This window comes from Platalea leucorodia (genome assembly GCF_965183815.1).
Source record: "Platalea leucorodia genome assembly, chromosome: 4".
NCBI classification, from domain to species: Eukaryota; Metazoa; Chordata; class Aves; order Pelecaniformes; family Threskiornithidae; genus Platalea; species Platalea leucorodia.
Genome location: NC_138826.1, coordinates 15,454,321 through 15,478,341, shown reverse-complemented (window position 1 = coordinate 15,478,341; position 24,021 = coordinate 15,454,321). Strand labels below are relative to the sequence as shown.

At 49.3% G+C, this 24,021-nt stretch overlaps 1 protein-coding gene across 4 annotated transcripts in view; it reads left to right on the top strand.

The window, feature by feature from the left end:
* SUFU (SUFU negative regulator of hedgehog signaling) overlaps positions 1–23,754 on the top strand; it is a 100,282-nt gene extending 76,528 nt beyond the window's left edge. For 2 of the 4 annotated variants that reach the window (XM_082310696.1, XM_082310695.1), the window contains exons 10-12: positions 141–279; positions 13,457–13,525; positions 16,720–23,754. In XM_082310696.1, the coding sequence (XP_082166822.1) occupies positions 141–279; positions 13,457–13,525; positions 16,720–16,809 (298 nt within the window). In that variant the 3' untranslated portion in view covers positions 16,810–23,754. Of the gene's footprint in view, positions 1–140; positions 280–1,676; positions 1,768–13,456; positions 13,526–16,719 lie in introns of those variants that run through there. The other 2 variants (XR_014228057.1, XM_082310697.1) reach the window with 2 other exon arrangements.
* The last annotated feature ends 267 nt before the right edge of the window (positions 23,755–24,021 follow it).

Below are 24,021 nucleotides of genomic sequence, written 5' to 3'. Positions count from 1 at the left end.
TATATTTCTGAAAAAATAATAATTGCTGCCTTCAAAATGGTTTCCCATGCTGATGGCAAAAGCTGTAGTGATATACTTCATCATCCTGTTGAATGCTGCTCGCGCCCTCTCAGTTCATGCACGTATGTTTCATTCCCCAGGGGAAGGCTCTTACATGGACGGCACTTTACATATAAAAGTATTACAGGGGATACAGCAATCACGTTTGTATCAACGGGAGTAGAAGGAGCCTTTGCTACAGAAGAGCACCCTTATGCAGCACACGGACCTTGGTTACAAGTGAGAGAGCCTCCTTCCTTTTTCTCCCCTTCCTCCTTTACTGTGTTCTAAAAATGATCCTGCTAAGGGCTTATCTGGTTTAAAAGTGTAACAAACCTGTATTTTCTGCTGCAACATCTCTCATAGCTCTTGCGTAATATTTTCAGTAATTATGGACTCAGAAAATAATGGTGAACTGTTACTATTTATATTAATGGAGCTCAAATTGATAGGCAGTGGCTGGAAAGTTCAAAAATCATCTGTGAATACAGTAGTGTCCGTTTCCTGGAGTCAGCGAACACTTTACAGGCTGTATTTACTCTTGATTTCTTCCAGAAAGGAATTTGGGGAGGCAGAGTGGAATGACCTAAACAAGAACGGAGCCAGGGCGGAAGAGCTAGAAAGCTGGGGGCTGTGATCCTGCAGAGCCAAGATCTCAGTTTTACATCGTCCCTAACAGGAGAGCAGCACAGAGAGCACAGCTTCTTTCAGTTTTAGCTCTTTCCTATTGATTCTCTGACAAAAGCTTGTGGTTGCTTGAAGCACCCACACGTTTTCTGCACCCAGATTTTTTCTGTGTCACATATTTTCCTTGGAAAGTCCCCATCTGCTTGGTGCCGAGGGTCAGCCCTACGGAGCAGTGATGCACTAATGATATGATGGTGCAGCGCTATTCTAACCTTGAATTTCTTCATGGTTATAAACATACTGCGAAAAGAAAAAAGCTTTGGGGAATGTGTTTATTCAGAAAAGCCCATCTCTGAGAGACTATATGCATGCAGTACGTCTCTCCATTCACTGTGGCACTCCTGCCTCCCCTTCTGTTTGTAAGGCAGGGGGTTGTTTCAGCATTGCAGTGTTGCAGTTAACCTTCCAATGACTTGTATTCAAGGCATGCCACCGCCCGTATTCATACGTCTGGAGGACATCATACCTTGAAATCAGTACAACTTGTAAAGGAGCTGATCTTGGCTAGAATCATCTTGTGTGTAGGGATTTTCAAAGAGCTTGCATGCTTTGATTGCACTGACTGGAAAGTGCAACGCTCCTGTAATGATTAACAGCAAACGGTCAGGTTTAAGGGTGGGTCATTTGCTGTTGGTTCCTGCGCTTGCCAACACATGATACACAGGATCTTGTGACTGTGTTAACTCCAAACATAAGAGTGTTTGTTTGCATTTACATCACATCTCAAAATGTATTGATGTGTAGTCAGGTAACCTCTAAACAGTGAAGAATGGCAATAATTAGGTCACCATTCAGACGTGTAACTAATATTAACCCCTATGAACCTGTTTGCTTCCATGCTTGCTGAAAATTATGGAAGTTTTTTGGAGTAGGTGGGAGGGAAAGATGGAGAATTGCTGGCTTCTGAGAGGTGGGAAGAAGCAAGTTCCCTCTTTTGTCTCCTACACAAGGTCAACTGATTGGATCTTCTCGTCTGATGTGACCGGCTCTGCTGCTGGCTCCTGCCCCGTCCTGTGATGAGAATGAAGGAGGACAGACTGGGTGGGGGAGGAAGGGAGGCTAAAAGCAGCCTGGGACAAGAGGAGGAGCGCCCGGTTGTGAGAGATACATGTGGGAGTGTCTGAGGCTCTTGGCTTAATACGCAACAGGAGGCTTGATCCGTGCTCAGCAGTCCCTTGTGGTGTTGGGAGCGGAGGAGGGAGGTTCATGTGGCTTTACTTCAGAAGTAAAAGAAGTTGTGGTGCATAAAATTTCCAAGGAAGCGAGCTGTGTTTGGTTTAGTCCCTTGCAGCCTGGGCTGGCTGAGTTGGCAAGCCCCGCCAAGCTTTCACAGCAAGGCCCAGAGAGGATTTTCCTCCTCCCTCGCTTGGGACCCCAGGCACAGTGATGAGCTCCAAGGAGAGTTGGCAGCTGAAAGCAGATCACTGCAATGCAGGGGCTTGTTGCAAAGACAAGTAAATGGAGGGACCATGGAGAGGAAGAGAGATGGCAGGCATCTCCTCCTGTGGACTTTTTCCCTATCTTACGGGAGGAATGAGAACCTGAAAAATCCTGGCCTCGACTCTGCAGCAGCCAGAAAGTGACTCCTCTTGAGCCTGAGGTTTGGTACAGTGAAAGCCCAAACCTACAGACTAAACACAGTACCTCCTGTTTACATCTCGTGGGCTGGAGTGGAGCGTGTCCAAGGTGGGACAGGCCGGAGAGCTGCAGCACAGTCTATCAGCCCCCACTGCCCGGGCTGAGCAATGAGCTGAGAGTCGCTGGGCTCCGGTGGAGGGTTAGCAGATGACAGGAGTTTGGCAGGTCCCAGTGCCATTCCTACCAGACAGGTGTCTGTATCACCACCGCAGCTGGTACTCAGCGGGAGCCATTTTAGCAGTCTCAGCAGAAAAGGCAAGGAGTCATTAGACCACGGCGATGGTACACCCCATTTCTATCAACAGTCTTTCCAGGTCACGTTCGAGGCATGTTAGTAGGGGAAGCCTGTCCTGCTGCTGCCCACGCTCTGGGGATGATTAGGTTATTTCATTCTCCAGAGCTGTCAAATTGGCACCTTTCCCAAGTACTTGGATTTTTTTTTTTCTTCCCCTTCATTTAAGTAACATTTCATTAGTTCTAAGAAGCTAAATTCTATTAAAGGTCTAAGCATGTCAGGCTGGTTTATTTGTGAACTTCTTCCACTGTGTCATGTATTGTTGAATAGGGAAATTGCTTTGACTCAGAAATGTACAAACATATTCAAGAAGTCCTCCTTGTTAACACTAGGCTCCTGTTTATATGCTAGTTACCGTGGCAAAGTCTCTGATGTGTAACACTTGCATTAACATTACACACGATCAAAGGCTTCCGCTGCTGGTTCTTCCACTCCCCCTTCCCCCAGTGCTGTGACAGCAGAGCCCCCACACTGCCTCCCAAGCACCTCTCTTTTCCGAGGGGTCGATGTTCCAGATGCACAGAGAAAGGCTGTGCAGGAGGTGTCTGGCCCCGTGTTGGAGGGTTAAGGATGCTGATCGTGCAGACATACTCTGACATTACAGTCACTAACTGCCCCACAGTGGCATTCGTATTCGTGGTGGAGTGTCCACGGTTCTTGGTCCAACATCTGAGCTGTGCCAAGCGTGCAATTCATTACAGATCAACCTTGTTTGTCTATAAACCTACCCAAAGCAAGGTGAGATTGTGTGTGTTCTCCCTCCCTCCCTTACTTATGTTCCGGCAGATGATAGAGACACTCTGTTGAAATGTGTTACTGATCAAGCCTGTCCCAATAAAGTTGCCTGAGCCTTTAATACATATTAATATTATCCTGGGGTAGTTTGTGTCAAAGCCTGTCAGCATGCATCATCCTTTGGGAATTACCATCATTAAGTCTCCAGTGATGGGAGTCAGGACATGCTTCTGCAAAGCTCCTCTGCTTTTATGTGGAGCTCTCTGCCCATCTAGCACAAAGCAGACTGTTCTCCCCTCCTACCTTGCTCACCTGGACTGCTTACTCTCCCCAGAGGGGAGGAGGAGGTTTGTTTAACACTACCTTTAGATAATTTCTGCTCCTGCTGCTTTAGGCAGTCATTGTTCTAGGGAAGAAAATGACACTCAGGTCTTTGATCATGTGCAACGTACATGTTACACATCAGATATTGCTGCAGACTCTGACATACAAGCCAATACAGTGCAGTAAAAACAAACCTGTAGTTAAAGAGTCCTCGTTAACTGCAAAATCTAGCACACAGAATTTAAGAAATATCTCTGCACTTTAGCCTTGCCCCTGTTACACATGTGTATTTCGATACTATATCTAATTGAAGGATCGTATATATTTTTTACAAAGCATGCCTGCCTTATTCAGTGCACAAAGATGCAGCGTGTTTGGGGGATGAATCAGGAGTGTGGAGTAAAGTAGACTCTTGCCTATAGGACTTCCACTTCATTTGTTTGTCAAAATTAGGTGTGTAGTGAATGAGGCAGGTAATTGCAGAAAAATCACAATAGTCTCATGGTGAAGCCTGTTAAATGTTGCCCTGGAGAATTGGATCCTGTCCCTGCCTCTACTACTCTCTTCTTTCTCAATGCTATTCCAAAGTCTTAAGCTAAAATGTTCTCAGGTGGCAAGTGAGTTTGTGTTCCTTGCTTTCTGGATGGCTGGCTCGAGACCTGAGGTCTGATCTGTGTTCTCAGCGACAGGAGGGGGCCGGGAGGAATTCCTCTGCGGATACCCCTGTACGCTGCAGGGCCGAGTGGGCTGGAAAACAAGGACCTGCAAGTCTTGAGATGGGCACCCACAACAAGTGGAGATTCAGACTCAGTTTTCTCTTCGCTAATTTCCCCCCTTCTGTTCAGGAGAACCTTTTTCCAGTCATCCTGTGAAGATTAATTCAGTGCTTGCCAAGCATTACAGCTCCACAGATGAACACCAGAAACAATTTCAGGAAGAGATTAAAATTCGTTCTTGCAGGTCAGGAGAGAGAAGGGATCTCTGTGGGGTACAGGTCAGGCTGGAAGTTGAAGACCCATGTTCAGCTCCCTGCTCTTGCAGATTTTCTCCGTGACTTTGTTAGGTCTCTTAGCTTCTTTTAGGCTCCCTCCCCCATCTGCTGCACGGAGAGGAGCGCTTCCCTGCCTCGCAGAAGTGTGAGGCTGAGCACGTCAGAGGCTGTGAGAGCGGTAAGGACAGTAAGATTAGGTACTTCCAGTGTAATCCATGCTGGCAGTAGTTGGATGGAGCCTACTAAATAAAGGGGAAGAGAGTAGGAGGGAACAGAGAAACAACGTGAATGATAATGAAAAGAAATGATGACTAATACTGCATTCAGTGAGCAGAACCATCCTGAGGACTGAGCAGGGCAGAGGTCTTGTGGGAGAAAAACGGCAGGAGATCCTGTGATTACAGATTTGTTTCGGCAGACGTACGCTGGGGCCAAATTAGCATGGGGCAGGCAATCCCTGTGCAGCCGTTTCCAAAGTTTTGTATGCCCGATGTTCCTGGCCTCTGAGTGTAGAGGGGTTTTTTCCAGGTAATTTACTCTGTTTCAGAACGAATCCTATTAGGCAGATGGAGAGTATGGTTCGTTTGCAGTTGGCACCCTCCATTTCTCGGCACAAGGTCTGTGCCTCCACGTGAGCTGAGGAGCTGACAGCGGCGGTGGGGTATTATCCTCTGGTACCAGCCACTGCTGGAGGACGCTCCTTGCTCGCCTCCCATTCACAATGTCCAGCAGACAGCGTGTGGATGCTGAGGCTGTGGAAATGGGGTTCTCCTCCAGTCTCCCTGCCCTTTGTGTTGCCTCCGGCTTTGGCCTCTGCTCTGCCCTCCATCCTGTTTTTCTGTGTCTCTGTCTTCCCCTCATCCTGGCCCGTCTCTGCTTTCCTCTCCTCCCCTTCATTCAAGTTGGCAAATTCCTTCTCCTCCTCCTCCACACGGACTGACTTCCAGCAGAAACGCTGAGAGCGCTGGAGAGTTTCCCTGCCTTTAGTCCTGATGTGCCATGGTGCCATAGCAATCCCTCGCCACTCAGAGGAATGATCAGAGGGAAAACTAGTCCTTAGCTACCTCTGCCCTGTGTTTGGGGCAGAGCTGCCTTGGGCTGGGACACGCTCCATGAAGAAGGGCTCCTCAGTACATTTTTCTGCCTTTCTGTGAAAGGCTATGGACAAACAGTGACTTTCAGAGGCTTCTGACTTGGCAAAGCATTTTCACGATTGGGAGAAAGATTTTCCCTTGACCTCCAGAGCACTTTTTTGCTAACCTTCATTGCCCTCCTCATAAGGGTTAGTTCTCCTGCTTTGCCACAAAATGATCATACGCATTTGTTAGTACTGTCAAAAAATACTTTTTCCAAAATACCTCTCTGAGATAACTTGATTCCTTTTCCCCTAAAAACCTTTAAAAAAAATTCAAAACCAAGGCATCCAGCATGGAAAAATAAGTTGAGGCTTAGGACAGCAAGGTCAAACTTCTCATAGAAAATGTTAAATGTGCCTGTAGGCAGGATAGGTACATGGAGGCTGTGGGAAGCATCCAGCATTCAGGAGCTATCAACACGCGCTATCTATGCTGGCAGTCGTGGCGGGGGCGGGGGATTACTGTGAGTGGGGTCATGGGGGACAATCCATTCTTTTGGTTTGGCAACCTAAGTGAAAAATCTGGAAAAGAAGATGAGACTGAGCCCAATCTTTAAATATTTTCAGTTTTTCTTGCTGAAACAAAAGCCTTAAGGAGACCAAAAGCTGAAAAAAAAATCCTTTTGTGTTGAATGAAACCAGAAATAGAAGGTTTTCTTAAATAAAAACAGCAAAAAAAAAAATCTAGTTTTGCAGAATGGAACTGGAGTTGTTAGAAGTTTTGCCTTCTCTGATCAATATTTGAGGGATAAAACACTTGCATAGGATATGAGAAACTCGTATTTTATTCCTTTCCTTTTATTTGAACCCCTATTTCTACTTCTTGGCTTCATGGGCACCACAACTATAGGGTATTTTGGTTCTTCCTCAGCTCATCCAATTGGAGTTGTTCCACATCATATAAAACACTGAATTAGTCACAGAGACAGAGAGCACAAGAGAATGACTCTGTTCCGGTAGAGTTAGGACATTCCCCTGGAAATGAGCACATCTGGTTCTTCTCTCTGCTATACCACATGTTAAATCATTTATGCACATTGGCATAATGGCAGCAGCAGAGGTTCAAAGCAACATTTGAAAGAGCTGCTCTGATGCTTGAGATGCTCGCTTGTAAGTGGCAGCTGTGGGTCAAGTCCTGTCCTGAAGAGATACGGATTGATTTTTGGTCTCCCCAAGGTTGAATAGATGCGTTACGCCTATCATAAGTGAGTTTAACGACAACAGCCACAAACTGGTTTAAGTCGTGTGCAACTACAGCCTGCTCTTCTCCAAAGCAGTTTTATGCATCTACCCCAAGAAAAACTTTTTCAGAATCCTTTGGGTGGCTTCCCCCAAATTCTTGAGCAGGTCTAGGAAATCTAAGCTAACACTTTTCCAATAAGTTTATTGTCCTCCCCAGACACTCCCCAAAACCTCACTGCACTATCCCTTTGTTTTCTTCTTCCTCACTGCTGAATGAGACACTGGGAGAAACTAACACTAGGGTAGAAATGTCCCGTTAGGTCATCACGATCCTCCCCATGTCAGCTCTCCTGCAGCATGTTCTCTAGTACTTTGTCCAGGCTAGTTTTGGATGAGTCAAGTTCTTTCATCCTTCTTAAGCCGACTGACTATCCTGCCACCTAATGCCCCTCCCTTCCTACTCAAACTACCTTTTGGCTACTTTGTGTAGGTTTTCTTCCACCCACTTGGAGCATTCCCTGAAATGCCTGTTCTTCCTTTGCTTTTTCACTCTGAAAGAATTCGTATTGCCTGTTGTCTTGGCTCCCTTGTCAGCCTTCTCCCCAGCTGAGCCAAACTTCATGTGTTCACTCAAAGCAGCCCTGCCTGCAAGACGGATCTCGTCAGGCTGGGCCTGGAGCCCAGGTCCCCAGGATCAGCCGCGTAGTTGGGAATGTCATGGAGAGATCCCACAAGGTCAAAATCTTTCAGTGTCATCATATACTTCCTCTTCTGGGATTGTAACATCGCGGTGTGAAGCAATAGGGTCCCTGAGGCATCTGTGAGTGGATGTTTTTCCTTTACAAGGAGGGTTGTGAATCTCCTGGAAAAGCAACAGTGGAATTTCCCATCAAAGATGTTTGTTGCAATACTGGTACCTTTGAGGCTGCAATGAGAGCTGTGGTGGATTCAGGCAGCAAGGTGGCCTCTTACGACAGTGTCAGGGCTGGGCGTGACATAGAAAGATGCAGTGAGAAGGCCTCTGCCCTGAACTGCTTGCAGTCAAAGCAAGGCAGTGCAAAGAAGGCCAAGCCAAGGGGAGAGCAGAGAGACGGGCTGGGGGATGCTAGTGGCACAAAGCGTAATTCGTCAGGGGGTTTTATTGGTAATGTTTAATTTCAACGGGAAATGCTGATGCAGTTTAACTTCGCTTTTTGCTGTGCTGTTGACAGGAATTAAGCTGAAACATTTTTAGGGCAAAGGGCTCCTAAAAGTTGCTGGATATTTGCAGATGTAACAGATGACATGGGGCTTAGGGTGCAAGTGCTCCACCCATTCCAGGCATGGCACCTGGATGGATGAACAGTTTCTTAGAAGGGTTGGTATGGTTTACATAGGGGTTTATTGCAATGTGTCCCCACCTTCTCTGGATGAGCCGTACAAGCCAGCTCTGTACTAAGTCCAGAACTAATAAAACATGGTTTCATTTCTTTGACAAACCTGCTAGAAAAGCCAGTGGCAGTGTTTAAAGCAAACAAAGCACTAAGGCAAAATGTGGGATTGTTTGGTTTGTTTCTAGGTAGGCAAGAAAATTGGGTATTATCAGTAAAAGCACCCCTGTTTAATTGTGCCTGGGCCAATCGGTTGTGTCTTGCCCTGGACAAAGCATGTTTCCTGAAGTTGGACAGAGCTGCAGCTCGATTCCTAGCTCAGCTTCTGAGGATCTTCCTTGATCAAAGGCTTGCCAGCTGTGCCAAGCTTTCAACATCGGTGTAACCTCTGGCCCCATCCAGTCTTTCCTGAGATAGGGAATTTCAAGCCTTCATGGTAGGGTTGAACCCTGTAGTGAGAGATGGGGTGTTAACTCTGGGGTGGTACCTATAAGCTGACTATAAAGTTTTTAATGTTCTACTAAGAACCGGTTGCTTTCAAAGTCAGCCGATCTGGTCTAGAGCCCCATGACCTTGTGTACATTTTTAGATCTCGGCTGTTTTCATACACTCGCAGCCACGTACCTGTAACAAGTCACAATACAGGTTTCTCAACTATCTGTGGGTACGAAAGCTTCAACACCAAAAGCTTCAACGCAAGCTCCTTCAGTTGACCCGTAGGTAAGCCCTGTAGGTAAGAAGGAGGTTTCAGCAAGCTCAGGTGGGACTTGCCACGAGAGGGAGACATCATGCACGCAGCCCGTGTGTTCCCTGAACACATCCACCTGAATGAGACAGCCTAGCCTGGTATTTTGTAACGTGTCTGGACACATGCAGCTGTTAGTGAGGCGGTAAGAACCCAAACTTCGGACCTCAGTTGTGCGGTAGGTGCCTGTGATAGAAAACAGGGACTTAATCTTTTGGCTAGTCATCATCTTCCAAGCATCTGCAGCATGACTAACAATCTCAGAGCTGCAAAGCACACAGAAATGGAGTCTAGACCTGCTAGCAATGGGATAGCATGTGTCCGAGCCTCTCTGGGTCAGGTCAGGGAGATCCTGGTGTGAGCAGGACCGTGCAGCGCTGAAGGAGATGTTTCAGATACCCGCAGCTGGCTGGCGAGGCCGTTCCCTGTTCATACTGCAAACAGCCATTACAAAGGCTGAGCTACACCCTCTAACCAGCTTCGGCAGGCTGGGCCGGCGGGAGTGTTTGCACAGAGCTGTGAAAACACAGCGCTGCGAGCGCCTGGCCGCTGCGGCACCCGGGATGCCCGCCGCTGCTTGGGAGAGCTCCTTTGCTTCCTCAACACCAGCTGAGAGATTTAATGGGAGAAAAGGCCTGTTCAGTGCCCACGGGATGGCTTCGTTTGCCCTCCAAATAGTGTCGGCGTTTCCCATGGCTGCAGCACAGCAGCGGGGCTCTGTTTTCCTTTGGGAAGGGAATAAGCTGCTTCATCATTGTGATCTCTGTGCAGTGTCCTGTTGATAAGATCAGTTAACAGCGTTGGAGGAAAACTCTAGATCCAGGTCTGAAATATAAAGTGAACGGGGCCTATTTGTTTAATTTGAGCTTCTAAGGTTTAAATCCCAGAGGAAATTAAATTAGGTGCCTAGAGCAATGGCAGTCTGTCATGTTTATTTGCTGGGAATGTCACCTTTAATATCATGCACATATAACGTGTGTGTGTTAATGTAATGGGGTGTCATACTGTGCAGGAGCAGGCATGCTACAAGAACTGGAAACCTGAAATATTGTGAGGGAGGGAAGCTGAGATGGGATTGGATTTATTCTCATCCTTCTCCATAGGAGCAAAGACTCACTCACCAGCATGAAGGTGGTTTTGCTGATTGCAGGTGGGGATGGCAGCCTGATCTATGAGCACAGGCCTTAATGCTCTTGGGCCGTTTTGATTGGGCTACTTTTAAGAGGAGAAATCTTGTCTAGACGTGAATCCAGGATGACAATACCTCTTGCTTCAAAGCCCTCTCCAGCAGCCGGTGTGCCACGGACACATGCCTTCCCCCTCATCCTCAGGAGAGCTCAGGAGTGCCGAGGGACATGGCTGCTTCTGCGTTTGGTTACACCCTCCCTTCGGAGACTCCCTTCTTCTCCAGGAGGGAGAGTAGGTCTCCCCAGCAGCGTGGGGTAGTAGGGTTTGGGGTGGGTTTTTTCTGACTCAGGCTGCTGAGGATGGGCTCTGAGTGACACACTGTATGAATGTCACTGCAGCAGTTTGTCATTGCAGCCTGTGATGCCTGCCCTCCACCAAAGTTAACTGTCTATGCAGGGCTTGCAGAACAGCGCTGCAATCTTTTCTCAGCATGCTGCATAGAGCAGGCTGCCATTGCTTTGATCCCACAAACACGGTCCACAAGACAGCTGAGCTGTGGACTCCTGTCCCACTGCATTTGTCAGGCCCTTCAGGGAGCCAGTTCAGCTCACTAAATCAGTGGAATTTGGGGTTTTTTTCAGCTGGATTACCAAAACTCACTGAGAGGGGGCAGTGAGCTGCAGACAGGCTCAGCCATCGCAGGGGGTTGCACCCCAGGTCAGAACTAGCCAAAGTGCTCCACGTAGGTTTGTTCCCTACTCTGGGAGCCTGTGGCTTAGCTGGGACCTGACCTGTCCCCCCTTCACTCTCTCCACCCTTTGCTGTTTACCCCTGCACACCCTGTCTTGTTTTCCTCCAGCCTCAGAGCAGCTGGCTGCCTTGCACACGTGGTTCCCATTTCTCTCCTGCCTCTGGCACCTTGGGAGCGCCCAGGGGTCTTCCTGCTGCGCTTGTCTTCTAGTCCCCCTGCCAAAGCTGCGGCTCCTCATTCCTGCTCTCTCACCCATCCCAACCTCTGGCATTTTTGCTCATCCGTGGATGGCTGAATATTCATTTCCTCCTTGCCTGATTGCTGTGAATACCAATTCCTCCTCCTTTTTCCGGCTGCTCTGTAGATTTTGATGTCTGCCAAATTGTTTTCATTCCCTCACCCCATTGCAGGCTGCACCTCCGCAGAAACCGATCTGCTCCGTGCAGAGCCCCAACTCCCCACCCAGCTCTTCCTTCTGAGCTGAGCGATCGGGTTGCCCTCCTGCCTCCGACACGGACAGACAGCTTCCTCCTCCTGCAAACAGTCAACAAACGAGTGTCTCCAGTTCAACAGGCAGAATAGTTACAGGCTCCTGCAAGGAGACTGCAGTAGTTTGCGGTGGTACTGCGTGTTTCAGTGCAATGTTTCTCAGCTTGCCAGTCTGCAGATTGGTGCCAGGTTGCAGAGCCTGTCCAAAGCAGCAAGCTCCTGGCTCCTAGCTGAAGCGGGGTTTTTTCAGGCTCGAGGTATGATCAGAAAGGCCTGATGGAGGTGCCTGCATCCATGCTGAGCAGCTTGGTCATAAATCCTGGCCTGGAGCCTGCTGCAGGTTGAAGCTAAGCAAAGAGGGGAATGTGGTGGAGAGGGGAGGTTGCAGTTTCCTCATCCCCTGCGAAATCTGTGTGCAATGGCAGCAGGATGGCAAGGCTGAAGGGGAGAGAACTGCAGACACCTGGGAGCTCTTTGATCTGGATTTGGTGTTTCCAGACCTCTTCTCTTGCCAACCAAAGGAAGAAAGGGAGACGAGAGTCTTCCCTTTCTCTTTCTGTCCAATAGCCCTGTTTGTGTGTTACCAAAATGGAGCCCAGAGGCTTCCACTTGCCAAACAGCCCTTGGCATGCTGGCGGTCACTCGCTCCCCACTGGTGTTACTGGGACCAAGGAGCTGGTGGGCACGGGAGGTGGCTTCCTGCATGGCGGTGGGACAGCCTGGCTGCCCCTCTTCCAGACGTGAGCTGGGCCAGTGGAGAGCGGTGGGGCTGGGCACTTAGCTCTGTCAGTGTTTGGTGCTGGAGCGGTCCCTTCTCTGGGAGCGAGCACGGAGCTTGTGGCTGGGGAGGACAGGGAAAGGGAAGGGTGAGAAAGGGGGCATGGGGATGGTGTTGCTTCAGGATGGAAAGCAACGCCAGAGACAGAGGAAAGGGTGGAGCAAAGGAAGGAAAGGAGGAGCAGGAGGGAAGAAAGAAACCTGTAGGCTGAAATGGGAATAATCTGCTGGATACTGCTGCAACCTAACTCCCAGGAATGCTGCTCCAACGCCCCCTCACTGCGTGGGGATGTTTGCCTGGTCCCGCACTGCTGTCTCTGCTCCTGTGCCAAGCCAGCTGGCCTGCCTGGAGCTCTGGCCTTTACAACTGTTGTGAAGAGAGGCAGGACGTGTTTGCCTTTGGCTATCACGTGCTTTTTTAAAAGTGGGAGTTCCTCCCTTTGAATTCCCGGGGCCGGTTTCCCCCCGGTGGCTCTGGTTTGGGGGGCTCCATGGAGCCAGGGTCGTGGCCCTCAGCCCAGAATTCTGACCCGTCAGCAGCCGCTTTCCTGGGCCACTTCATGCTTGCCAGTCTGGCCTTGAGATGAGTCAAAAGCTTTCTCAGCACAGGCACGCGCAATGGGCACGTGCGATACGACGTGGAGGTGCCCAGCGCCAGCACCTCTGGGAGCACCTCCCCTACCCAGCGTCTCGTTCGTCTGAACGATGTGCTGCACTCGGGTCAGAGCCCTCCCCGTGCCCAGAGCACCGGCTCTGTATGGGTCTCAGGCTCTCCCTGTGCTCCTGTTTCCTGATTAAACTGTGACCTTAACTTCAATGGATCAGATGAAAGCATCTCTGTCTCCCACTGTCTCTCCAACAGTTGTTATCTTGACTCCTTTTCCTCCTTCCCCACTCTGTCTGTCTAAAGCCGAGCCTCTAATTTTAGACTGAGGAAGATAATTGAGGGTCAAAAAAGATTGCTGTATAATTTTAACATTTTTTTGCAGTGGTTGGGGTGGGAGGCAAAGTTAGGAGCTCCTTTCCCTCAAACCTTTGTATTGTGGGAGAGAAGGACATGGGGGAAGGAGTGCGCTGGTACAGTCTGCTCTCTGCAGAAGTCATTCTGTTTCTTGGCAATTAGCTAAAACTAGGAGTGTAAAGGCGTAAACGACTGTATTTCCTTTGCAGATCCTATTGACCGAAGAGTTTGTAGAGAGAATGCTGGAAGATTTAGAAGATCTGAATTCTCCAGAGGAAGTAAGGCTGCGTCATTCCCATATCTCCCATGTACTGTCCCAGAGAGCTCAGCCCGTCCTGCAGCTTGCCTTTGATCCTCCCCTCAGCTCGCAGGCTGCAGCCCTGCCCTGTAGTCTTGAGGCCTTGCTAAACCTTCACATCTGCTGTGAACTAAGGCACTGAGAGAAGGGATTGCGAGAAATACAGGGCAGGGATGGGTATGTGGGACACTGCATTTCCTTTCCGCCAGCATCTTTCCTGCCATAGTATCCGAGTGCCCCAAATCACAGCGGTGCAGCACCGGGGCCAGGTGGCGGGGTTTCCTCCATGCCGTGCATAGTGTCCTCGGCAGCAGCTCCAGGCACATCACCTTCCCCGCTTTCAGAAAGGCTGAAAGTGGTGGCAGCACATTTACTGCTGAACAATCTGTTGTAGGGGCCTCCTTTTTGGGGTTTGGGGAGCAGGTGGGGCTTTTTCACATCTGCTACTTGGCCTTCACCTGCTGCCCCTGCACAGCGTGCAGAGGACCATCACCAGCCTGGAAGCGTTATAGCAGCAGCCAAGGGAGCTTTATAAAGCTTTGCTGTGTGGTGCTAAACTTCCCCCTGCCATGTGATCTCTTCCTGGGGAACATTTAACACTCTGTCTCCCATGCATGCCATATAAATATTCTGCTTGACTTCAAAGAGCAGTGGCAGAAATGACATGTAATATTTTTAATCCTATTTTTTACAGCTCCCTGCAGACTCTAAAGAAACTTTCCTGGCTTGTAGAGCAGCCCTCCCATCCCTTGCCCTGCTCCCCTCCCCCCAGGAAAATCTCAGGGCTTTAATTGTTTAATCCAGAGTTGATTTAATGCCAGGGTGTTCTTCACTGTGTGAGTGAGGGGAGCACGCTGCTGGCTGTGCGGTGACTTTCAGGCCAGCTTTTATCCCGTTAAACCTAATCCAAAGCTCATTTTTGCTAGTGAGATGGAAGCCCAGGAGCACTGTGGTTTGAAGGCCCTTTAGTTAAGGCTTTGGACGGCTCATGTTCCTTCGCTCTCCGCTGAGAGGCAGAGGCAATGGGCATGGCAGCTCCTGGCACAGCGAGCAGGCACTCGGTTCTGAGTTACTGTGACTTTGCTAAATTAAAGAGTGAAAAACAAACAAATGCAAAGGATGGCTTCTCCAAGAGGATTGCTTTGGAACCACTCCTGTTTATAAAAAGGAAAATACTTGAGATGAAATGTGATCTTTCAGCATCCAGATTCCTCCAAGGATTTGTAACTTGCAGGATCCTGGTTTGGGCCAACTGAAGGCGTTCCTCAGCAGCCCTGGCTGTTGGTGATGATATTCGTGTGGTAGAACGAAGCACTGCAAAGATAGTCTTTCCGTTGCTACATAGAGCCACCTGTGTTAAGTGAGATTAAGTGAAATGATCTGTCTGAGTATCTTTAGCATGTTTTTCACATACCCTAGACATTGAACTCAAAAGAATCCCCTGGGCAGTGTACGGCCACTAGATTATATGGTGCAAGATATACACAGAGCTTGAGTTTAAAAAAAAAACAACCATAAGTGGAACTTGAGCTGTTTATGTTTCCTAGAGGAGAAAGAGTGGGAGTTTATGGTAGCCACTATCCTGAACGATCCTCCTGCCGTGCCCCCATATCATGGGTCAGACCCTGAACGGCCAGCCCGGCATACTAAGGTCAATGGGTACCAACTGCAGGTTACCCTTGTACACAGCTGCAAACGGAGCAAGGTCAGGAGCAAATTCATGCTAGAGCTGCCCTTGCTGTGGAGCAGGCAGATGGAGGGGATCTCCTTTAGCAGGAACCTGCCACTGAGCGTGTGGTAATGTCCTTCAGAAATGGGGCACTTACGGGAAGAAAGACAAGTAATTGGATGAAGATGGATGATTTGCAGGTCACTGTCCCCTTGCACCACTCTCTAATTCACGTAGCCCCTGGGAAGCTTACAGCACTGCTGGCCTTGGTCTGAGGACTCTCCTAGGAGAGGACCACTGCATCTGTAACTGTTCTGGATTGTCACTGGTGGTGTGGGATCCCGGTGAGATTTCCCCCTGGGAGTCCCTTTGGGGTGTCAGGCGGTGCTGCACCATGGGGGCAACAGAGTTTTAAAAACAAAATCATCCTGCAAACTGGTTTCCAGAGCTGTCCACCACGGGTTTTGGACCCTCAGTCTGGGCACTGGGATTGCATGCAATGCTTGTCCAGAACTGGTTGCCATCCAGCTGTGGGGCAGATCTGTAGCCTAAGAGATTCCAGCCCCCACCTCCCACACCCCCCCACAGAGCTGTTTTTAAGACATCTGTGTGAATGCATGGGCCCTGGTCAGAGGTGGTTGTGAGAAGGGTTGGTGGTAAGGCTCCTTGGACCTCCATCCCCACACAGTCATGATTGGGATCAGAGGTGTTGGGGTGGCTTCCCAGCCTGCGGCGGGATGCCCTGGAGCAACGGCAGGACAGGACCAGTGCACTTCCCTTGTTTGGGAAACATTGGCCAGAGACAGTGCTGTGTAAACCAGACTGGGGCAAAAAATCTCCATTCCCTGTGCTTCAATCAGTGTTTGCAAAACAGCCCGAGCAGCCGGCTGCCTGTGTGAATATGAGGCATTGTACAGGCACTCTGCAAAGCCTTTTTACCAGAGGTGGGTAGGGCTGGAGCAGAAATGCTGTTCAGGCGCGCTGGCTCTCCCCAGCCAGGGTGGCAACGGTTTGCCCTCCTGGAGGTGATGGCCATTTGCAAGCCTGTCACCTGGCAGAACCATGCTAGCTCCCTTACATCCCACCCTGTACGAGCAAGAGTTTGAAAGCTGCCGTAAGTCCCCCTTTAAGCAAACGGGGGCTCCGGAGGCCGGGGTAGGTGAAAAGAAAGGGACATGGTCAGGTAGGAGGGGAGATACTTGTGCTGTGAATTTTCAGAGAGGTCAGGGAGGGGAAATGGTGATGGGGGCAGAAACCCTCCAGAATCCATTTGATGAAATAAACAGTGCTTGGGCTGAAATCTCAGAACTTTACTTTGGCAGCTGAGGCGCAGGCCACATTATCTAATGTCCACTGCTGTCCAAAACATACTGATGCGGAAATGTTTTCTTAGTAGCCTCTTGTTTTAAAAAATAATAATAACATGGGGCTGCCTGCCTTTACAACGGTTTTTCTGTGCAGGTTGCAGCGATATACATTAACTGGTTCTCTTTACTGTCTTACAGTTTAAACTTCCAAAGGAGTACAGCTGGCCTGAAAAGAAACTGAAAGTTTCCATCTTGCCAGATGCCGTGTTCGACAACCCGCTGCATTAGAGCTGAATTACACCCTTCTAACAACTGGGAGAGCCAAGTTACTGTCCATTACCCAGTGACTCACAGGATAATTAATGCAGTAAAAACTCTGCCTGCAAAAAGAGTTTGCTGCACAACCACTGCAAACAGAAGAGGAGCTACTCAGCACCAGCCCAGACCGAACTGAGCCCTTTCCTTTATCCTTCCCAAGGCTGAGCTCTCTGGGAACAGCCTGCGTATGTGTGAGTGCGAGTGAGAAATATTTAACTATGAAAATTAGTAGTAAGAATCCTTTCTCTCTCCTAGCTACAGAACTCCCCTCTGCCTTAGCCCAGGGTGTAGACGCTCTGCACGCCTGTATTTACACATGCATTTCTGCCAGGTGCGAGCCTATAATCCATGGATTAAATGTTCTTTACGTGACTCTGGAGTCCTTTTGTTAGCCAAACTTTTACTGACTGCAGAACTGTTCTTCCATGTGCTATTTTTTTTTCTTTTCAGAAACGGAATGGTATTTCCCCTGTTTAAAGGAGGCCAAAAGCTCACATGCTTGAAGCTGAACAGATTTAAAGATGAACTTTCTAGTTCAGTCAAGAAAAACAAACCCAGATCCTCCCTGCCCTCAAATTAGGCATGTTTTAAGTGTTGGTCTTGGTGCTATTAGCTATGGTATCGCTGCAAACAGAGGCAACTTTATTCTCGCGCATCCTGTCCTTGTGCCTGAACCCCAGGGAAGGTCGCAACCTCTGGTTTTGCACAAGCAGGAGGAAGAAAGCTACCGGGGCGGGGGAGATCTCCTGTTTACAGTGTGTTTATCTTTAAAGAGATACTGTCAAGTATTTTTTCCTTGCTATTGTACAGAATTTGAGAAGCTAGAAAGGACCATTTGTTCACAGGGACAACTTCAGCAGTTCTGCAGGATCCAGAGGGCTGCTTGAAAGCACATGAAATGGAGATCTCCACTGCCCTGGCATAGCAGAGAGGAGACTCAGCTTCAATAAAGCCAACTATTCTCCCCGTTCCAGCAGGGTCGTGTCTTAGTGCAGCTCCATTTTCCCCTCTAGCCTGGCTGTGGTGGCTCTTCTTGTTGCTGACGTCCCTCCTTTCAGATAGATTTGAACTGTAAAGCATTAAAATCAGTCTGAAAAGACCCTCTCTCTAGATCCCTGTGGCTTCCTCCTTGGAGCAAACGTGGTGTGCAGAGGAGACGGTCTCTGCAGGGTCAGGTTCTGTCTCTGCATCGAGATGCTGGCCCCTGTGGATATGCTGCAGCAAACCACCGCAGGCTTTACCCCCTGCTGCTGTTGCAGGTTGTTTCTGATGCTATTCCCCAGCCTTCCTCTGCCCATTGTCTTTTGATGACAACTCTTCGCTCCTTGTCAGGGGAGGTGCAGCTTTCCTTCCACCCCTGTCTGCCTACAAGCTAACTCGGTGATTTATGCGCAATTGCTGTGTGATCGTAATACAAGTATAAGAAAAGCTTTTAACACTTAACTCCCCTGATCAAACAGCAAAGTCCAGGAGGCCTCACAGTACCCCAGGGTTGGGTTTCTGTTTGTTTTCTGATTTAATTTCTTCCTGGCACAGTCAGCTTTGATGTTTTTTGCATATATTTGAGGCTGGTTAATGTTGGTCAAGAAGCAGAGCTAGGAGCCACAAAGCTTTCCTTGAACTTGCTACAGAATTCCTCTGTGGCCTGAGGCAAGTCACTCAATGTCTCTCTGTGCAGAGAGGGTGATTATTGACTAGACGGCTGTAGGACCTACCGAAGCATGCCAGGGTGTGCAGGGGAGGGCGTGCTTTGTGTACAAAGTAGTATTTGTATTATTATAATTGTTGTTATATTATAATTTAAGGCAGGCCAAATGTAGGGTCCAACACTGCTCGGCAGAACCTTCCTTTCTGCAAAGCTACGAAAGCAATTTACATGTAAATGAGTTTGTCATTTTGTCTGAACTCAGAGGATCATCTTAAAATCCTGCTGCGAAAGAACAAACTTTCAGATATCTGTATGTGCCAGCCAGAGTGATTTCTGTGCTGCGGCAGACTGCATTCATCCGTGGGATCTCTTGGCCAGTTTTCATTGTCCTGGTTAGCACTAAGCATCCCTTCTGTGCTGTAGATGTATATGCAGGGGACAGCGTGGGTGAGAAAGCGACATGAAAATGTACCAGTCCAGCTTCAAAAATGACGTGCCCAAGTGTCCCCCCGCAAGATAACGAACAAACAGACGATTGTGGCAGTCGGGAAAAGGCAAGGGCAGCAACTACAGTTTTGTCCCAAAGCCATCCGCCAACAGTAGCCCATGGACTGCTCTTGTACAAGCTTGCTGGGGGTGCCTGCAGCAGAGCTGGCCCGTTGCCACGATGCTGGCTGCTCTTCCTTGTTTCCAGATGCTAGCTCTCATTAAAAGGAGCTTAAAATCCACATCTTCGTGGAGAAGGGACATTTGGAAGGTCAGTTGTTGCTATTCCTGCAGAGATCAGCACAGGGCAGAGAGAAGTCCATCAGACCCTCTCTGGGCTCTGACACACATCTGGAAAGCTTAGGACCTCCTGCCCTGTGAACTCTTTGAGCCTTCGCAGCAGGGATGCGGTGCTGTATGCAGGGAAGGCACCTCCTCCGAGCTGGCTTGTGCTCCAGTTCTGCCTTTCTTATGTGTATGTTTTCCTCACCATATTTACTCTCATCAGACGCTCTGGGTTGGGTTTTCATTGACTTCAGAGGGAGCACGCTGAATGCATTTGAAAATCCACCCAGTATCCTTGTGTGTGTGTATTTTTGTTCCATGTCATGTATTTATATATAGTTCTGTGTATTTGAGTTATGAACAGGTGGCATGCCAGAAATCTCTATTTCTGAGACACTTTCTCACAGATCTTTGCTGGTAGCCAGATAACAATTGAGGGGAAGGTTTGAAGGGAAGGAAATGAAATCTTCCTATTTAGTTAAGGGGAAATATATTAGACAAATAACTGCTAAAATAGAAATCTCTGTCTTATTGTTAGACCAACTATAAGAGAGAAACTGGTGAAAGTCAGCCCTTAAGCTCCAGGGTCGTGTCACTGCCTCTCAACAGTTGTCTAAGAATAAGAAAGTTGCATGTTCCTCAGTATCGTGAAGAGCTGTGCACCCACAGGACCTTCCCTCCCCTGATTCACATCAAGTTTGCAACCGTGCCAAAGGCTTACTCATTGGCAAGTAAATGAGATCTTGAGCTTGGATATTTTCATCTTGGGGAAAGAGGACATGCCTGTGTGTGAAGGAAATGGAAAAGAAACCTTTGTATTTTAGTGAGCCAGTAGTTTGAAAAAGGGAAATGCATCAGTGTTAATAAACACCACGGTGTTTTCCTAGCCCAAACCTGCTGAGATGGTAGGTCCACTGGTGCTGATTTTTTCTAGATTGTGTAGAAGGTCTGAAGCAGGGTTGTATGAAACCAAAACCTGTGAGGCTTGTGTTGGCTAAAGATAGGGATCTGGATGGAAATGAACGCAGTTTAGAAGCAGCGAGTACAGATTTTCTCCCTCCTGGAGAAATCTTGTGATGCAGGTCGATAGGGATATTTCCAAAGATGAAGAGCCTTATGGCAGACCCTCAATGCCTTGAAAATCCAACATGTGACAGCAATGCTGAAACAAGAGAAGTCCCAAAAGCCAGGACTACTCTCCCTCTCAATTCGTGATTAAAAACAGGAGAAGGAATGTATAGTTTCAATATTAAAGTATGTGGGATACGATCCGAGCAGAGCAGTCAGTCTTGTAGCTGGTGTGACCTACAGTGATATTTTCAGTGGCTTAGATAGGTGGTGCCTGCTGTGTGTAATGTCTTTGAGGATGGTGATATATTGAGTTTACTGTACATAGATTTGCCAACAGTGATTTGAAATGATATTCTGAAGCTCTTCACTTCAAATATTCAGTTGCTCTTGGATGGCTTTTGAAATGACACCATCGGGTCATCATATGGTCTTTGAAGAAGTGGGGCTTGTGTTGTTTTTCATCTCTGACCAGTAGAAATATTTAGGGGGTGTAGCTTTAAAAAAACAAAAAACAAAAACAAACAGTTGAAAGCGATGCTTGGCTTGGAGGGGGCAGATTGCTGGGGAGAGGTCGTGTGGTGGGGGAGCAGGGTAGCAGCCTCCCTCCTGCACCCACAGCTCGGGCTTGTTCAAGGCAGCGCAGTTCTTGTGCGTCTCGAGCGCTGCAAGGGGAGCTAACGTGGGTGCAGGGAAGCTGGAAACCAAAGTGAGAATCATCAAGGCCTCGGCACAGCTTGGGATCCCTGCAGGCAAGTCCTCGTTTCCATGCCAGGACCCACTGAGCTCCTGCACGGGTGCAAGCAGCCAGCCACGCACATCCCACTGCGTGTTCACACTCTGGCCTGTACCCGCCGCTGATGGTGGAGGCTGCAGGCAGCTGCGTGAGCTGCTTCTGAGGTTGACTCAAAGATGGGAAGTGGCAATGTGGCTGCTTCAGTCTCATTCATTATTTTAATTAGTGTGGGGTGGGGAGTGGAGCTCGTGCTCCGCTGCCCCTCGTGAGAACCTCCAGGCTGGTCACTGAGCGAGCTTTATTGCTTACCCATCGTCCGTTCCCTTCGTCAAATGTCCCCCCGGCTCCTCACAAAATCCTTTCTCAGATGCTTCACCGGAAAATGTTTGGCTGACTGCATGTTTCGCAGGATGCTGGGATAGACGACAGGTCAGCATGGGATCGTGGCTGCTCGGCTGTTTATCTGTCCTGATGACTACTCCCTCCTCCTAGGTAGGCATCTGGAGTCCATGACCCGCTTTGCTGGCTTGTATTTGGCTGGGGCAAGGCAGCGTCATGTCAGGTGGGGGGGAAGAGATCCGCAGATCTTCAGGCCGGAGGAAACCCTTAGACTCGTGTATCCGATTTTCCCCTCGCCCAGGGCATGGCCTTGCACCCTGTGGCTCTGCTGCATGAAGTCTTGGGCTTCAGCCCCTGCGCTGTCATGGCCAGGTGAGGAAGGGGTCCAGCACCACAAGAGCCCTTCCACCTCCCAGAGACTTGATCCTCTACATCACTGCCCTCCGTTCAGAGTATATATTGTGCCTTAATTCTCCCTGCGAGTGAAGCTGCAAGGGCAGATGAATTGTCAAGCAACCAGGAATCCCTTTCTGTGCATCTGTCCCTATCGATAAATGCCAGCCTGCGCAGCAGCCAGACTGTATCCGAAACAATCTCGAAATGCACGTTTACCAGTGGGGTTCACCTCCCAAGATTTTAAAGCTGGATTTAGGTCTCTGGGACCGTGGCAGTTTTTAATGAGCTTTGCAGCAACCTACTATTTTTGTAGCATTTTTTTCTGTTGTGCAGTGTCTGCTTGTTCTCTTTTCTTAAAAAAAAAACCAAACCCTTGTGTTTGACATGAGTCCAAAATTTCAAATGGATAATAAGCCTGAGGTTGCAAATGTGTTTTAAACTCGGCCCTGCGTCGACCTGTCTCTCTCAGGCAGTGAACCTGTCATGTATCGTGCTTCACCACCTCTTCATTTCTACCATGATTCTGTTTCCCCTAAAATCGCTGACAGACCATAAAATCATCATAAGCGGCACATCGGTTCAGAAACATCATTTCTAGTCTGCCATGAAGGTAGCCCCTTCCTTTTCCCTTGCCAAAAGACCATGGCATCGTTCACTGTTAGGCTCACAGGGCCCCGATAGCAGGAGAGGAACATCAGCCCAGAAGGGGCTGCACGTGGCAGATGTGGCTGGCCGGTGCCTGGTTGTTTTTAAACTGTCCTGATGTCTCCCCTCTTAAAAAAGAGGAAGAGAGAGAGAAAAAAAACCCCAACCTCGAAAAGCCAGAGGAAAATTTCCTGCCGATTGTTGTGTTTTGCAAACACTGGTCTTTTCTCTTGCCCTCTCCCTCCGTTCCTGGCGAGGCTGGAGATGAAAATGGCTCCTTTGTTCCTTTCCCTGGGGCCCAACTGCAGCGAAAGTGCGGCTCCGGAAACCCTCCGCTGCATGAGCGGCGAGGGTGGGAGGGACCGAGCTGTCGCCGTGTGCGGTAGGTCCTACATAAACACGGCATGTGTTGACAATGCCGCGGGCAGGATGGGCGCAGAAGCGCAGAAGGACTCTGCGGTGCTGGCGACGAAGCTCCTGCGCCGCTCCTCCTGCGGCAGCAAGCGGGCTGCGAAACCCGCGGGGGGCAGAGGAAGGGGAGGCGGGCGTCAGTGGCTGTGTCGTCCCAGCAGTGACTGATCACGGGCTGGGGGGCTCCGGGCCCTTTTGTTCTCGGCTTATGGCTTTCCCCAAAGGGGCAATTTGCAGCCCCATGGAAGCAGCCGGCATCCCGCTGGGGGCTTGTACCGATGCCCTGGCCCCCGCGCCAGGGTGCTCCTTGCCCCCATCCAGCCCTGGAGTCCTGGTGCTCCGCGTTTGGCCACGGTCACGCTCCAAACCCAAGTTTAGTCATTCAAAACCCTTCTCTCATCCAGCCCAGGTTGGACACGCTGGCTTTTCCCTTTTTTTAAAGGGATGGAGGTTTTGCCGCTCACCAGGAACGCTACTTGTTTTGTGTGCTGCAAAACCTCGAGCAAAGGCAGCTTCCCAGGCAGGGGACACGTGGGGTGACCGGGATCGCAGGGAGCCCTGACCGCTGGGGCTGCCCTCGCAGCCCGGAGGTGAAGCTTTCTCTGTTTCAGCTGTGTGCGTGTGCGAGAGTGTGCGTCTGCGTGCGCGGGGTCGCGTCGAGCGAGGAGCCCGAGGACGCTACCGGCGGGGCTGGAAGGAGCCCGCATTTCTGCAGCAGGTGTATCAGTACCTTGTAGATGGCCTTTCTTCCCCCTCCCCTCCTTTTTTTTTTATAAAAGACAAAAAACAAATGGAAAGCTAAACTAGCAGAGGTTTTTAAATATTTTATATTAGTTTCTAATGTAAATTCTTACATTGTTATTGCAGTGCTGGGTGTGTTTCACCTGCACGTGACTTTTTGTAATATTTTTGTGAATCACTAAACGTTTTTTTCCTCCCGTGTATTCTAAGTGCATTAAACGTATTTGCAGAATTGTCGGTGTCCTTCTCTGCGGGCGCCTCGGCAGGACCGCCTGCCTCCCGCTCGGCCCCGGGCTGCCTCGGCAGCCCCTTCCCCTCCGCCGCTCCTCGTCGGCACCTTCTGCCCCGGCCCCAGGGGAGCGGGGTCTCTCGCCCAGCCCTCCTGAGTGCAGCCATGGGAGAGAAAGGGATCTTCCTTTTCCCAAAA